The 17,824-nt window shown below is 42.2% G+C and overlaps 1 protein-coding gene across 1 annotated transcript in view; it reads left to right on the top strand.

The window, feature by feature from the left end:
- LMBRD1 (LMBR1 domain containing 1) overlaps positions 1-17,824 on the top strand; it is a 144,496-nt gene that overhangs the window by 65,357 nt on the left and 61,315 nt on the right. Inside the window, exons 6-7 of the mRNA XM_069599500.1 lie at positions 12,189-12,277; positions 15,630-15,703. Of these exons, the coding sequence (XP_069455601.1) occupies positions 12,189-12,277; positions 15,630-15,703 (163 nt within the window). The remainder of the gene's footprint in view (positions 1-12,188; positions 12,278-15,629; positions 15,704-17,824) is intronic.

A 17,824-nucleotide genomic window follows, 5' to 3' on the forward strand; every position in this document is an offset into this window, starting at 1 on the left:
AGTTCTCTACCCAGAGGAAAGGTAGGTGAGCCCGGGGCAGGAGTGCCTCTGGTGCCTTCAGAGCCAAGCGGAGTGGATGGGCTGGGGCCACCCACGGTGCAGAGGAGGGGTCAGAGCTGCCTGAGCAGGGCCTGGGGGCATTGGCAGCATTGTGACATTTGTCCTCAGGGAGCGGGGAGTTGCTGAGGGCATTTGCTCATGGAGTGACAGGATCTGACATTCTGCAGATTCCTGGATGGTGTATTGAGAGTTGACTTTGTGGTGGTCAGGCTAGAAACTTGATGTCTGTTAGGAGCTCTTGCAGTCACCCAGACAGGATGGTTGCAGCAGTGAGGAGATCCTGCCTGTGGTTTGGAGAGAGAGCTGGCAGGGGTTTCTCACAGGGCAGGCATGGGGGGTATGAGATGAGGAGGAAAGGAAGATAGATGCGCCTGGACTTAGCCCAACTGCAGACTTCAAGGAGCACTCCTCTCACCTCTGAAATCAACCGCAAGCTGTTTCAGGGCTCCTGAAACTACCCTCAGCTATGGTAATTCTCTAGAAGGATTCACAGAACTCACTGAAAGCAATTATATCCATGGTTACCAAGGACTTCCCTGGTGGCTCAGAACGTGAAGTGTCTGCCCACAATGCAGGAGACCCAGATTCGATCCGTGGGTTGGGAAGATAACTGGAGAAGGAAATGGCACCCCACTCCAGTAATCTTACCTAGGAAACCCCATGTGCGGAGGAGCCTGATAGGCTACAGTCCATGGGGTCACAAAGAGTCAGACACGACTGAGTGACTTCACTTCACTTACCATTTATTACAGGTAAAGAAGACAGATTAAAATCAGCCTCTTGAGAGATGCATAGGACAGAGTCTGGGAAGATTCCAGATGTGAGGTGACTGTTGTCCTCTGGCTTCCGTGTGTGACAACACGTGTGGAGTACAGATTCCCCACCGTCCCAAACTAGAGGGTTGCTCGGAAACCTTTCCTAAACTGAAATGGCGTAAAGGGAGTGAACAATTCCCTGAGGACCCACCTTGCTCACGGAGGCACAAAATAAACCAGATAGAGCACAGATGCCCACAGACCCAGGTCAGGGTTGTGGTGGCTGGATGCTGAGACGCTGAGTGTGGTTCCCGGGGAAGAACTGGGTGGTGTCACACTCTGCTCAGGGTGCATACTGCCTCTGTAAACAGACTCCAGAACCAACTCTGATGTTGTCTTTGCCTTTTGCCTTTCTTCATACAATTGACAGTTTCCTTTTCAGATTTCTTTGACCTAGTGAAAATAGGTACTAATGTAGTTCTTTCAGAAAAGTGAAATGGCATAAAGTGAACTTTCAAAATGCTGGAGGGCTGCTTGTATTTCCCACAAGGGAAGCTCGTGTGGCGTTTTTATTGCAGCACGTCTGAATGACTGATAGCCTGTAATTGCCTGCATGGTCATCTCACCTCCATGCTGAATTGCATGATGGTCTTTCTGGCCTATCACGTGAAGCTGGGTATGGCCAGCCCCTGTCCTGAAAACAGATGCCCTGTTGGGTATGACCTGGATGACATTCCAGAATCGTGGGCAAAATTCGGACCTCGCTTTGGGCAAGGCCAGGTTCTTTACTCCACGGGAAGGGTGACCCTGTCATCCACAGGCAGATCTGGAGGAGGAGCAGGTTTGCTGAGGGAGCCTCACGAGTTCACATGGTTCATGGGCAGTCTTAGCCTTCAGGAAGGATGTGGAGTAGGCCACCAGGTCAGGCCATAGGAAACTCAATAGTTTCTTCTTCAGTAGCAACATGCAGTGAGAACTAGAGCTTTGTCCTTTGTGACATGTGGGAAGTGAGGTAGATGATTGCCACACACTACTCGCTGTGCTGCCTCCCTCCTTTCTCAGGCCTGGAATCCTTTTGTGCTTACACTGAAAGCCTTGATTGGCAGGTGAGTAGCAAGTGAGAAGGAAGGGTGTGCAGAGCTCTCAGATAGCAGGCAGCTGTGATGGCGGTGCAGGCAAGGGCGTTTCCTCCTTGTGTCTAAGAGGGATGCAAGTGGAAGGAGTTCCAGGCCGGTGCACTGGTTTGGGGGCAAATGAAAGTGTCCCTCTCTGACGGGCTCTTGTTTTCTCCTGCATGTCTGCGGTGGGACATCTGCTGAGGCCCCTGATGTGCGGGGAGGGCGTGGGCTCCTCTAGTTCACCGGCCAGAAGCCTGTGACTGGAGGACACAGTGCTGTCCTATTATCTCCTTACCTTGTGTGTGTCTGCGGGAGGGGCATTAGGGTAAGTGATGGGCTGCATTTCCTGAAACTCTTGAAGGTGACACGCTCTAGTTTTTGTTAAGTGATAAACTTGTTTTTGATAAAACAGTAGGTAATTTTTTGGCCAAAATGTGGTCTAGGTTTAAGCAGATCATGCAGCTAACACCATTGGAGCCCTTGTGGGTTGTGCAGTCTTAGGAATAAAGATGGAGGGTTGTGAACTCTCCTCACAGTTCACGTGCAAAGAGCTGCAAATAGATACTTGAGTTACTGTGTTTAAGGACTCTGATAAGAGACCAATGCCAGAGGCTGATGGTGAGGTAGCAAATTCTGCTTTACAGAATCAGGTAAGACATAAAAGGAATTAATCTTTGAATCAGAGTTTGGTGAAGTGGAAATTGGTCAGCAGACTACATAAAGGAAACTGGTGGATAGCAGCTGTAATGCACAGTTTGCCCTTGAATGGATTTGAGCTGTGTGGTCCGCTTACACATGGGTTTCTGCAGTCGCCAGCCCTGCAGTCCTGTGAGGTTGGTTAATAAGTGGATGTGGAACTGGGGTACTGAGGATCGTGAGTGTGGAGGGAACACCTATCTGAGGACGAGTGTAAGTCAGACTCAAGTTGTGATCGCCTAGAGGGTTGGCACCACCAATCCCACACACTGTGTCAGGGTTACCTGTACTAGTCTGCTCACACGACTGTGAACAGCAGGTGTTTTATTTTCTTGCAGTTCTAGACCCTGAGGTCATGATCAGGGTGCAGGCAAGTTTGGTTTCTGATGAGGCTGCTTGGAGACGATAGTAGTCTCCTTCCCATGGTGCCCTCACATGGTCTTTCCTGTGCTTCACGGGGTAGCGTGTCTCCAGGGACTCTTCCTCTTCTCAAGGGACATCATGCCCATTGGCTAGGGTCCCAGTATATGACCTCATTTAACTTTAGTTACCTCCCTACGCACTGGTCATAGCAAACACCCTCTTCGCACAACACAAGAGGTGACTCTACACATGGACATCACCAGACGGTCAACACTGAAATCAGATTGATTATATTCTTCACAGCCAAAGATGGAGAAGGTCTGTACAGTCAGCCAAAACAAGACTGGGAGCTGACTGTGGCTCAGATCATGAATCGTTATTGCCAAATTCAGACTTAAATTGAAGAAAGTAGGGAAAACTACTAGACCATTTAGGCATGACCTAAATCAAATCCCTTATGATTATATGGTGGAAGTGAGAAATAGATTCAAGGGATTAGACCTGATAGAGTTCCTGAAGAACTATGGATGGAGGTTCGTGACATTGTACAGGAGACGATGATCAAGACCATCCTCAAGAAAAATGCAAAAAGGCAAAATGGTTGTCTGAGGAGGCCTTACAAATAGCTGTGAAAAGAAGAGAAGCAAAAAGCAAAGGAGAAAGGGAAAGATATACACATCTCAATGCAGAGTTCCGAAGAGTAGCAAGGAGAGAGAAGAAAGCCTTCCTCAGCAATTAATGCAAAGAAATAGAGGAAAACAATAGAATGGGAAAGACCAGAGATTTCTTCAAGAAAGTTAGAGATACCAAGGGAACATTTCATGCAAAGATGGGCTCAATAAAGGAAAGAAACAATATGGAATGGACCTAACAGAAGCAGAAGATATTAAGAAGAGGTGGCAAGAATACACAGAAGAACTGTACAAAAAAGATCTTCACGACCAAGATAATCACGATGGTGTGATCACTCACCTAGAGCCAGACATCCTGGAGTCTGATGTCAAGGGGGCCTTAGGAAGCATCACTAGTAACAAAGCAAGTGGAGGTGATGGAATTCCAGTTGAACTATTTCAAATCCTGAAAGACGATGCTATGAAAGTGTTGCGCTCAATATGCCAACAAAGTTGGAAAACTCATCAGTGGCCACAGGACTGGAAAAGGTCAGTTTTCATTCCTATCCCAAAGAAAGGCAATGCCAAAGAATGTTAAAAAAAAAAAAAATGAAGTCACTCAGTCATGTCCAACTCTTTGTGACCCTGTGGACTGTAGCCTACCAGGATCCTCCGTCCATGGGATTCTCCAGGCAAGAATACTGGAGTGGGTTGCCATTTCCTTCTCCAGGGGATCTTCCCGACCCAGGGATCGAACCCAGGTCTCCCGCATTGCAGGCAGACGCTTTAACCTCTGAGCCACCAGGGAAGCCCTAGACATTGGTTTGCTGACAAAGGTCCATCTAGTCAAAGCTGTGGTTTTTCCATTAGTCATGTGTGATTGTGAGAGTTGGACCCTAAAGAAAACTGATAGTCAAAGAACTGATGCTTTTGAACTGTGGTGTTGGAGAAGACTCTTGAGAGTCCCTTGGACTGCAGGGACATCCAACCAGTCAATCCTAAGGGAAATCAACCCTGAATATGCATTGGAAGGACTGCTGCTGAAGCTGAAACTCCAATACTTTGGCCACCTGATGCAAAGAACTGTCTTCATTGAAAAAGACCCTGATGCTGGGAAAGATTGAGGGCAGGAGGAGGAGGGAACGACAGTGGATGAGATTGTTGGATGGCATCACTGACTCGATGGACTTGAGTGTGAGCAAGCCCTGGGTGTTGGTGCTGGACAGGGAAGCCTGGCGTGCTGCAGTCCTTGGGGTCGCAAAGAGTCAGACAGGACTGAACCTCTGAACTGAACTGACTGAACCTCCCTATAGGCGCTGTATCCACATACCATCCTGTTGGTGATTGAGGCTTCAGCATCGATTTTGTGGGGACAAAGTCAGTCTACAGCACTCTGTTCTTTGCCTTCCCCAAAATCCATGTTTTTCTCACATGCAAAATGCACTTACCTCATCCCAGCAAGGCCCCAAAGTCTTAACCCAGCATGGAATCTGAGTCTTGGGTCTCATCTGAATGTCATCTAGATCAGGTGTAGGTGAGACCTGAAGACTCATCTCATCCTGGTTGGAACCCTTGCCCAGCAGTGAACCTGTGCAACAGGACAGGTTATGTGCTTCCAGACACAGTGGTGGGACAGGCACAGGACAGGCATTTCCATCCTAAAGGGAGACACCAGAAAGGAAATGTGAATGTGCCAAACCAGTTCAGAACCTAGCAAGGCAGAGTCCCTTAGGCCTTAAGGCTCAGGAATAATCATCTTTGATGGGTGCTTTGCCCTCCAGGCCCACCGAGGGATGGGTCACTGCCCCGGCCCTCTGCAGCCCTGCCCTGCCCCCCCCCCTGATTCTGGGTGTTGGTCCTGCCCCCTTGACTCTGCATCAGCTCCCTAGCAGCTAAACTGAGCAGAGGACCCTGTCTTCTGAAATTAAGGAGGAAGCAGCTTTGCCCTCTAGTCTAGTAGGAGCGGCAGCCCTGATGGTGACTGAAGTGCCTTTGGGGTCTTTCTTGAAGGATGAAAACATATTCTCTGCTAAATAACTCTGTGACCCCATCCTGACGAATCTCGAGTCTGAGCCTTCCCTTACTGTGTTTCATCTGTGCTCCCTTACCTTAGTTCAGGTTGACTGGGTCTCTGCTGGTGTCACCCTGTCTATTCCTGTCTTCTGTGAGACAGCTGATTAAATCGATGGTTTCCACCCGTACTAATCTCCTTGACAAGTGATTGTTCAGCCAAGCTCTTAGAAGGTGCCTTCTCAGTGTTTTCAAAAGGATGGTTCCTTTTTGCTTATCTCTCTCTCTCTTGCATTTTACTATAAATGGTATGGAGAAACCAACCTGCTCCTTCCAGCACTTTGCTTAGAATTTTCCACAGCTAAATATCCAGTCTTATCTCTTACGAGTAGTTCTGCCATCCATAAAGCACTATAAAACTATTCAGCCAAGCTCTTCGTCACTTTCTAATAATGATCTCCTTTCTTTCAGTTTCCATTAACATATTCTTCATTTCTAGCTGAGATTTCCTCAGAATGACCCTTTGTGTCCATATTTCTAACAGCATTCTCACAGCTTGTATGTCTTCTCTAAGATGATAGAGGCTTTCTCTAAAACGCTCTTTTTCTTCCTGAGTTCTCACCAGAATTGCCTTTAACATCCACGTTTTTATTAGTATTCCGTTCAGGGCAGTTTAGACTTTCTCTGGCATGCAACCTCCAGTGTCTTTAGGTCTTTCCCTATCACTGAGCTCCAAAATCACATGCACATGTTTAGGTATTTGTTACAAAGTAGACACCTGCTTCATAGTGCCAAAATCTGTATTAGTCTACTTGGGCTGGGAATAATGTACATGCCTGCAGAGTTGTGTCCAGCTCTTTTCAGTCCCATGGGCTATAGCACACCAGGCTCCTCTGTCCATGGAAGTTTCCAGCCAAGAATACTGAAGTGGGCTGCCATGTCCTTCTCCAGAGGATTTTCCTGACCCAGAGTCTGAACCCATGTCTTCTACATCTCCTGCTTTAGCAGGTGGATTGTTTACCACTTAGCCACCTACTTGAGCTGTCTTAACAGAATACAACAGGCTTGCTAGCTTCAACAGTGGACACCTACTTCTTATAGTTCCGGAGGCTGAGAGTCTAAAATTAGTGTCAGCAGGTTTGGTGTCTGGTGGGAGCTCTCTCCTTGGCTTCCAGATGGCCGCCTTCTCACTGTGTCTTCCTACGGCTTTTCCTCTCTGCTGGCCACCCGCGAGCTCTGGTGTCTGTTCTTCTCCCTACAAGGACATCAGTCCCATCAGGTCAGAGAGTCACCCTTGGGACCTTGTATCCAGGTACCATTCACATGGGGACTTAGCACTTCAACATAGTAATTTGAGGGGGACGGGACACAATTGAGTCTATTCCATATGGTGACTGAGAAACTGAAGTTAGCATGGAATAGTTAAAGAATGATATAAAAAGTGGAATGTGAACTTAAATCCTCCCTCCCCCAGTTGTTGTTGTCCAGTCTCCAGTTGTGTCTGACTCTTTGCGACCCTGTAGCATGCCAGGGCTCCCTGTCCCTCACCATTTCCTGAAGTTTGCCCAAGTTCATGTCCATTGCATGATGCCATCCAGCCATCTCATCCTCTGATGCCCTCTTCTCCTTCTGCCCTCAGATTTTTCCCAGCATCAGGGACTTTTCCAATGAGTTGGCTGTTCCATCAGGTGACCAAAATACTGGAGCTTCAGCTTCAGCATCAGTCCTTCCAATGAGTATTCAGGGTTAGTTTCCCTTAAGGTTGACTGGTTTGATCTCCTTGCAGTCCAAGGTACTCTCAGGAGTCTTCTCCAGCTCCACAGTTCAAAGGCATCAATTCTTCGGTGTTCTGCCTTCTTTATGGCCCAATTCTCACATCTGTACATCACCACTGGGAAGACCACAGTCTTGATTATATAGACCTTTGTTGGCAAAATAATATCTCTGCTTTTCAGCACACTGTCTAGGTTTATCATAGCTTTCCTGCCAAGAAGCAGTCATTTTCTGATTTCAAGGCTGCAGTCACCATCCACTGACTTTGGAGCACAAGAAGAGGAAATCTGTCACTGCTTCAACCTTTTCCCCTTCTGTTTGTCATGAAGTAATGGGGCCAGATGCCATGATCTTAGTTTTTGTAATATTTAGTTTTAAGCTGGCTCTTTCACTCTCCTCCTTCACCCTCATCAAGATGTTCTTTAGTTCCTCTTGGCTTTCTGCCATTAGAGTGGTATCATCCACATGTCTGAGGTTGTTGATGTTTCTCCTGCCTATCTTGATTCCAGCTTATGACTCATCCGGCCCGGCATCTCTCATGATGTTCTCAGCATGTAGGTTAAATAAACAGGGTGACAGCCGACAGCCTTGTGGTACTCCTTTCTCAGTCCTGAACCAATCAGTTTTTCCATTCAGGGTTCAAACTGTTGCTTCTTGACCTGCATACAGATTTCTCAGGAGACAGGTAAGAGGGTCTGGTATTCCCATCTGTAAAAGCTTTCCACATTTTGTTATGATCCACACAGTCAAAGACTTTAGCGTAGTCAATGAAACAGGTAGATGTTTTTCTGGAATTCCCTTGCTTTCTTTATGATCCAGCAAATGTTGGCAATTTTAATCTCTGGTTCCTCTGCCTTTTCTAAACCCAGCTTGGATGTCTGGGAGTTCTTGGTTCATATAATGCTGAAGCCTGGTATGCAAGATTTTAAGCATGACCTTACTAGCATGGGAGAGGAGTGCAATTGTCCAATGGTTAGAACATTCTTTGGTGCTACCCTTCTGTCCTGTGACCACCGCTGGATCTTCCAGATTTGCTGACATATTGAGTGCAGCACTTTTTAAAAGCAATTTCATCCTTTAGGGTTTTGAATAGTTCTACTGGAATTCCATTGCATCCACTATGTTTATTAAGAGCAGAGTTTCCTAAGGCTTGCTTGACTTCATGCTCCAGAATGTCTGGCTCTGGCTGACTGACCACACCATCATCGTTATCCAGTTCATTAAGATCTTTTTTGTACAGTTCTTCCATGTATTCCTTCCATCTCTTCTTGATCCTTCAGTACGAAAGAAGAAAAAATTGTAAGATGGCATTTCAGGTGTTTGTGTTGGCAAGGGACAGACCATGAGCTTAGCCACATAGGTGGGCTCCGGATCTTACATACAGTGCTTAAGACATTGAGTTTTATCCTGCTGAGCAATTGAAAGGCAGTGCAGGTGTGGATATACTGGTGTTTGCATCCATGAAAGCAAATATGTGTGAATTTTTTGCAACACTGAAGGATGCATGGAAAGGGGCATTTGGGAGTTGGTCAGTGAGACACAAACGGTGGGTAGGAAGATCAGTCAGTTAACTACCACTGTCGTCGTTCAGGTGGGAGGTGAGAGTCTGAGCTGGAGTAGTTACAGAGAGCAGGGAGGAACAAACAGGTGGGCAATTTGGAAGATAAATGTGACTTGGTGATTGAGTATAGGAGGTAAAAATCTTATTTTCAGTTTTGCTAAATTCCTGATTTCAGTTTCATATCTACTGAAATTCATTAGCCTTTCCTTTGTCCCTTCCTGAAGAGATAATCTGTATTAAGCTAATTCACTCAGATTGGGTGTTGAAGATTTTTTCTAAGCAGTTTTACTGTTGTTAAGAGCAGAAAGAACATTTATAATCTTATGAGGATTTCAGTTCTTAGCTTGATCTTGTATTGAGTGTCTTTGAAAGTTGAGGTTCTCTGTATTCATTTCTTTATAGTTGATTAAGAATGATGTGTTGTAGGTTTACAGCAAATTGATTCAGTTAGTGTATACACTACTATATTTAAAATAGATAACCAACAGGGACCTACTGTACAGCACAGTGAACTTGGCTCAACATTCCATAGTAACCTAAATGGGAAAAGAGTTTGAGTAAAGAATAGATACAAACAGTTTGCTGGATCGATTTTTTTTTTTTTTTTTTTGAGAGAGAGATAGACTGAGGTTAAGAATATCTGTAGCTTTCAACCACACAAATCTCATTACACTTTGGGTTTCTTTAGTATCATCACCATTCAGTAAATGCCTGATAGGCATATAACTGTCAGTAAATGCCTCCCCATCAGAGCAAATGTGTCTATATTCTGTGCTCTTCCTGTGTGTCTATATTCTGTGCTCTTCCTGCTAAAGTGGCCTCTGCATCTGTCAGGAGATGCTTGTGCGTCAGGTCTCTGTCTAGGTTTTTGTCTGAGGGGCTGATATTTGTCTGGTGAACATGGCTTGACCCCTTCTGGTTGTTAAAAGGTTGAGATGTTTCCACGTAAGTCAGCAGCTACTCCTGAGTTACCGCACCCTTGGCCCAGTCAGAGGGTAAATCCTGGTTCAGCAAGGTCTTCAGAACCAAGGGCAGCATATATTGCCTTGTGAATGCCTTTGCCATGGGAAGTGAGTGAAAGTCTCTCAGTCATGTCTTACTGTTTGCCATCCCACAGACTAGCCCGTCAGGCTTCTCTGTCTATGGAATTCTCCAGTCAAGAATATTGGAGTGGGTAGCCATACCCTTCTCCAGGGGATCTTCCAACCCAGGGATCAAACCTGGGTCTCCTGCATTGCAGGCAGATTCTTTACCATCTGAGCCACCAGGGAAGCTCAAGATTCATTGTTAAATGTTTTGAATATTATCGCCCATGACATATAGACATATTTAGTTATAACCCTTGGATTCTGCTTATGTTGCTCTTAGTTTACGAGAAGATATTTTATGTCTTTTTGGATTACATGGTCCTGGTGGCAAGGCGGTTGATGAACCTGCTTAGGGTTTATGCTTTAGCTGCTCGCTCTAGTTCTACCTAAGATAATAGTGCCGGAATGTTAGTGCTCTGCTGGTTGTTTCAGAGTAAGTGTCTTCCTGAAGTCATTCTGACAATAGTTTGGGTCATTTAAGATTGTTGTTTTTGGGCACGTCAAGTTTCTCTAAATATTTAAATTGTTTAAGAGCCCTATTCAGCAGCTTTAACATGAAAGTGTCAAGAGCAAGAGTTAATTACTTTCTTTTCCCACTGGACAGAACCTTTGGTTACATAAAACTGATATAGATACTGAATATTCTAAGTAGGAATGCTGTTTTTGGATATTTGTAATACATATTTCTGTCTTAATAGTACTGGAGATGGTATTTTGTGCAACACAGAATTTTTCCCTGTATTCCAACTAAGAATTTCAAAGTATACTTTTCAAAAATATACATGTACAATTTTTTCCATATAAATATATATCTCTGAAAAAACTGCATCCGAATAAAATAGAAGAATGTTATATAGATTTTCTGGCTTGATTTATATTTTTATTCAAGTGCTAATATATAAGTTAATGTTGTTATAGAAGTATATTATGCATAAGCTGTTCTTTATTTTTTGATTCCATCTTAATGGTTTTATTTAATTGTTTTTTATTTTATAACCAGGGAAACAAACAATGAATTTTTTACATGTATTGCTCTTTCCTTATGGATAATCAATTTTCTCTGTAAAAGTAGTGAGAAATAAGTCTCAAAGATTGAGATGAGTGTAGTAAATTGATGTCAGTGCAAATAGAAATTTAAATAACCTTGTGCTGTGTCTGCTGATTCATCTTTTTATAAGGATAAAAAGTATCGGTTTTACCAAGTAAGGGCTTCCCTGATAGTTCAGTTGGTAACGAATCCACCTGCAATGCAGGAGACCCCAGTTCGATTCCTGGGTCGGGAAGGTCTGCTGGAGAAGGGATAGGCTACCCACTCCAGTATTGGGGTTCCCTTGTAGCTCAGCTGGTAAAGAATCTGCCTGCAAGCAATGGTCTAAAAATTTTTTTAATTAGAGTAATTACTTTGTTTTACTTGCATGCATTATCAGAATGACTATCTTAATATATTGCTGAACTCATTCAGTATTACCCCTTTACAAAAAAATAGATCTTACCACTTGGCTTGCAGTTAAGATTATGTTGCATAGGAGATAGAGTTCACATGCACAGTCTAAAGGGGGTGCTCAGCTTTTTAGTCTCTTGTTTTGTTTCTGAGCTAGATTATGAAGTGCTTTTCTTTTTTTGTCTCTTTTTTTCAGTTGTAGATTAAAAAGTAAATGAAACTACTTCATTATATATATTAGATAGAATCTTGAAATACCCAGAGAAATACTGAGGAAGTAAACATCACCCTAGTTCCACAATGAGATATTTGCTGTTAATTCTAGTGTCTTTTCCTTCTGTTCTTTTTTATACATTTAAATATACTGAAAGCATGACTTCTATTCTGATTTAACAAGAGATTCTTAACCTTTTTGTGCTGTGGACAAAATAGCTTTAAATGCAAAAAATAAAATACATAGGATTACAAAGGAAACTAATTATACTGAATATAGAAACTAAATCATGAAAATAAATGTGTGATATATTAAATGTGTGGATGAGAAATTTCTCACACCCCTCTGTACATGGTGCAGATTGGATTTGCTAATTCTTTGAGGGGGAACGTTGACCTTACCTTAAAAAAATAACTAGAAATGGAGTTTCAGGTCATTTCCTTTTATTCAACCTTTTGTCTTTAAAGCCATTAAGCAGAGTTACTTCCTCCTTTGTAGTGCTTTCGTTCCATTGAATCTTCCTGATAACAAAAATTCTACACAGTGGGAAAAGGTGAAGTTCCTGTTTGAAGAACTTGGAAGTAGTCGTAAGTATTCTTTAAAAAAATAGTCCATAGTAATTCATATTTCATGATACTTGTGACTGTCTTTGGAAGGTGTCTGTTTTTACACTGCTAAGAATTTAACTTCGTAATTCTCTTAACTCATGGTTTAAAGGATGCTAGGCAGATGAGGAATCCATCTAGCTGTTATATAGCCAATCTCTTGACTTCTTTATAAAAGTACCATGTTGAAAAGAAAAGGTGATCTTCAAAGTATTTTAGCAGTAAAGGTTTTATAATTTCTGTGTGGTCTTCAATTCACTTAGGATAATATAGAGTAATATGTTAAATATGCTAGATACTGGTTTTTATCTTTAAACTGAAAGAACCTTATGTTGCTCTTTGATCCTGATTAGGTAATTTTTTGTGGAATATAAATTGGAGAGGTTTTTGTTTTTTTTTTTGCTCTGTTTGCCTGTGTCCCCTGCAGTGGAAGCACAGAGTCCTAGTTGCTGGACCACCAGAGAATTCCCCAATTACAGAGGTTTTATGTGGATGAAATGATACTTTATTATAAATTTATCTCAACAAAACATTTGGAAGTTCCTTTTCCAAAAGCTTTCCTTGCCTTAATCAGCATAGCCTACATTTTTAGAGGGGGAGAGAAAGCAGGTTTAGGAAGTCAGTTTAAGAAAGTTTTTTATCATTAAAAAATATAGTTAGTATTAGAAACTGCTATCAAATAAGAATGGGTATTTTGCTATTCAAAATTTCATGTACATTTGAACATAGTAACTTTATTTTCAAAGAAACCTAGAAAATTTATAAATGTGGAAAATTCTTACTGCTTTTATATTTATTCTTTTTATGGTACTGTACATTCTTTGATCAGCACTTCTTTCTCTTTACCTAGGTACAGTATTAAATGACGATTAAACTAAGTCTTAAAGTCTTTGCTGTACAACTTCTTAATTTTCTTGCTTTCCACTTAAGATTTCATCTTGTAAATTGTGGTCCATTAACATCTTGCTGATACCAGCAAGAAGACAGTAGCAGGCCTGGCATCTAATGATACTGCATGTCAGGATTTACGCCTCTGAGTCTGTTGCTAAGAAATAAATTGCTTCTTTTCCAGCAGTTGACTCTTTCAGGTCTCTTGAGTAGCTACCTTTTTGCCCTGAACATTTTTCTCTTTAAGTTTTGCTGGTCTTTGAATGCTAGTATAACTTGAATCCCTGGTGGCTCAGACAGTAAAGAATCTGCCTGCGATGCAGGAGACCCTTCCCTGGTTGGGAAGATCCTCTGGAGAAGGGAATGGCCTTCCCAATATTCTTGCCTAAAGAACTCCATGGACAGAGGAGCCCTGCAGGCTACAGTCTATGGGGTCGCAAAGAGTCGAACATGAGTGAGTGACTAATACATAACACACATAACTTGAATCGGTAATTATACAGGTAGCATTATTGTTCTGCAGGTAGCATTGCTACCTATATAATTACTTGATGTAATCTCTTTAGTCTTAATTACCATTTAAAAAATGTCAAATCTTAAACACTATATTTTAGAGTACATTTCATTTATCACTGTTAGTAATATTAACGTTTTTGATTGGCCAGATATCTTAGCAGAACACTCCTCTTTATCAGTTCTAAGATGCATATTTTTACATGTTTTTATATCTCTGATTTTTTGATGCATTTTATAAGTGAAAATACCTTAAAATTGCTATTAACCAAATGCCAGGCCTCTCCTAGTTGTATGAATACTTTTTCTTGATACTTCTAGTAAGATCAAAAAAGTAACGGCATCAGTGTCTTTGATTTGGTAAAATGTAGTATTACAGTTTAAAAAACTGAGGCTTAAAAATCTGCCTCACACAGTTTCTGAGCTTGTCAGTAATATGTTCTCCCTAAGTATTGTATTTTAAAACTAAGATGTTAGTTTTAATAAGGTAGGTCATTCTAATTTTTATTATTTGATATTGATAAAATGAATTAATTTAATAATTGTATTTGGTTCCACAGGACCTGCATTTAAACTAGGTCAATACTGGTCTAGTAGAAACTGTATTAAAGCTAGAACAATTAGTATTATTCTAATTTGAATATTAGAGTAATATTTAATAATATTAGAATGTTTAAGAATATGTACATATTAATGTTCTTAACATTTAAGGACATTCAGATTTGCATAGTACTTCACTGCATTACCTGGCATGTTTATTTGAAAGTGTCACTCTCACAGCCCACTCTTTGGCCTCCTTGAAAGTGAAAGTGTTAGTGTCTCAGTTGTCTCTGACTGTGTGGCTCCATAGACTGTAGCCCACCAGACTTCTCCACCCATGGGATTTTCCAGGCAAGAAGACTGGAATGGGTTGCCATTTCCTTTTCCAGGTGATTTTCCTGACCCAGGGATCGAACCAGCGTCTCCTGCATTGTGGGCAGACTCTTCACTGTCTGAGCCACCAGGGAAGCCCCTTCCTTTAAGAGGTTTCTTAAATATAACTTGATAGCATAGCATTTCCAGCAAAGGCAATGGCACCCCACTCCAGTACTCTTGCCTGGAAAATCCCATGGATGGAGGAGCCTGGAAGGCTGCAGCCCATGGGGTCGCTAAGAGTCTGACACAACTGAGCGACTTCACTTTCACTTTTCACTTTCATGCATTGGAGAAGGAAATGGCAGCCCACTCTAGTGTTCTTGCCTGGAGAATCCCAGGGACAGGGGAGCCTGGTGGGCTGCCGTCTATGGGGTCACACAGAGTCAGACACGACTGAAGTGACTTAGCAGCAGGAGCAGCAGCAGCATAGTATTTCTATTTTCGTATTATCTTTGAAAGAATTTTCTATTTGTTTGTGTTTTTTCCCCCTAAGGGAGAATGCTAGCTCCTTTCAAGTTGAAGAGAGAAATAAACTCTTTACGATTTTAGGTATAAGCTATATTTTTCTAACTTACTTGAAAGTTAATAACAAAGAAACTAGGAGTTTGAGATTGAGCAGAAGAGGAAGAAAGGGTCAAGGACAGTGACATTCCTATCATGTTATTTTTCAAGGTCTGCCATTGAGAAAGACTAGGGAATTTTTTGGCCAACTTTTGAGCATCTAATATTCTGCTGATTTCTTTTTAGGCTCAATAATTAGGCAGTGATTTCCTTTAATTTTAAGAGGTGTGAGGGGAAAAAAAAAGTCTTACTCTGAAAGATCTTTAAGAATTCCATTTATGAAGAACTATTTTAGAACTTTTCCATTTGAAGTTAGCACTTCAAGAATGGGATAATGCATTTGGTGTTTATTCCTTTGGAGCATGTGAGAAACCCAATTTTTATATTTATATAGATTTCTTAAATATAAACATTTGAATAGCTATACATTTTTAACATTGTTTTTCTTTCTTTGCAGATGGTTTAGCTGCCTTGTCATTTTCCATTAGTTCTCTGACCTTGCTTGGAATGTTGGCAGCTATAATCTACACAGTAAGTGTAATGGTGATAATTGAGTTAAAATTAAAGAATCACTTCATGAAGCAATTTTTGCCTTATTAATATATTCAGCTTAGCTCTGTTTTCCTCTTTAATATTTAGTACTTTCTTCATTTTTCTTGAGAAGAGGATACATCTTTAATTACTTATCTGTATTTGTGAAATTTAGTATTAGAAATTTAGAAATAAATTTTATAAGTTGTGAACCTTGAAGTGGTTATATACTATGCAATAATCGATTCAGTGATTGATAAGCATATTAGAACTGTGAACCATAGATCAGTGTCTGTTATGGATCAAGTAGATTTTTCCTACTTGGGTATGGTGCTAGCAGTAAAGAACCCACCCGCCAGTGCAGGAGACGTAAGAGATGGGGGTTCAATCCCTGGGTAGGGAAGATCCCCTGGAAGAGGGCACGGCAGCCCACTCCAGCACAACCCACACGGCAGTATTTTTGCCTGGAGAAGCCCATGGACAGAGGAGTGTGGCAGGCTGCAGTCCATGGGGTCGCAGAGTTGGACTCACCTGCAGTGACTTAGCATGCATGCACGTGTGTGTGCTCAGTTGCTCAGTGTGTCCGACTCTTTGCAGCCCTGGACAGATTGTAGACCGCCAGGCTCCTTTGTCCATCTGTTTTTCCTGGAAAGAATATAGGAGTGGGTTCTCATTTCCTCCTCCAGGGGATCTTCCCGACTTAGGGATCTAACCCACATCTCCTGTATTGCAGGGAGGTTTCTTTCACTGCTGAGCCACTGGGAAAGCCCATTTGGGGATAGAGCTTTTAAAGTCGGGTATTTTTCATAACTTGTTATTTCTCTAGTATAAAGAATCGAATCTTATACTCTCAGTCTTGTCTTCAGTCTCTCTGGGAATGGTATGACATGAATTATAATAGCCTGACTAACTTGTATACAGAGAGCTTTTTCAGTTTTTTTGCTCAAATTATAGAGGAAAAGCTGGTAAAAATGCTTCTTGCATGCATCCCAAAAAAAAGCTGTGCAGGAAGCTTTAAACTGTATAGAACCTTTTTCAGATTAATGAAGTTGCAAAGATGGAAAATACTGGTTATAAAGAAAACATTTTGAGGATTGTTCCAGTGTCTTCCCTGAAACGTAAATGGGCTCTTAGATAGCAGACTCTAGTTGTGTTAGATAATCATTCAAGTGTCATAATGCGTAATAAAAGAAGTCTGAAATACGTGTATTTTAGTATCTTTCAGGTGCTTATTTGAATACTCAGTTTTCTTATTCATTGCCATATTTGCTTTTTCATGTTTACTACACAAGGAAGATAGCAGTGGGTAATTAACCTCCCTTCTGACACAATATATATACAGCAGGAGAATTGTCTTTTAGAAAACATTCACAAGTTAATAACATAATAGGGTTAGACCTGGACTCTATTTGCTGATCTGTGACTGATCTGTTACGCTGATCATGGGTTTGCCTTTTACCCTTTGTGGGTCAATGTCTTCCCCATTAGATGAGAATAAAAAAATGATCTCTTAAGGATTTTTGAAGGTCCACATCAAATGATACTTTTTGTAAAATGCTTTGAAAACTGTAGGGAAATGAGGATGCAGCAGTTAGTGAAAGATGAGTCAAGAGAAATGATCAGAAAAAGAGGAAACCAACAAGCGGGATGTTCGTCAGGAACCAAGAAGGCTCTGCGACTTTCCCTGACTGCTCCAGTTCCATGAGTGTTGGTCGGAGAGGCAGGACTGCTTGGGGACGAAGATCTTTCTGTTTCCCATCAGGGGCAGCAGCCATGGGACCACATTGTCCTGCACGAGTTTCCTGAGTCCTGACCCTCACAGGGACACGTGAAGAGCACCCAGCGGGACTGTCACAGAGCAGGGACCTCAGGGTGCAGGGGAGCTGAATCTTTCCAATGGCCCGGAGATGTGCCTGCCCTTGCTTCAGAGGAAAATACTGTCTTTGTCTCCCAGGCCCCTTGCTGCACAAACATTCTTGAAAAGATTGTGCAGGAAAAAAAGGGCAATGAGTACCTGGTTTGCAAGATGTGCAGAAGTGAGAGACCCACGGAGAATTGTTTTCCGACAGTCAAGAGGCGGATGCTGTGAAGATACAGCATGCAGATGGCAGTGAGGGCTGG

Source organism: Ovis canadensis, chromosome 9 (genome assembly GCF_042477335.2).
Source record: "Ovis canadensis isolate MfBH-ARS-UI-01 breed Bighorn chromosome 9, ARS-UI_OviCan_v2, whole genome shotgun sequence".
Taxonomy (NCBI): domain Eukaryota; kingdom Metazoa; phylum Chordata; class Mammalia; order Artiodactyla; family Bovidae; genus Ovis; species Ovis canadensis.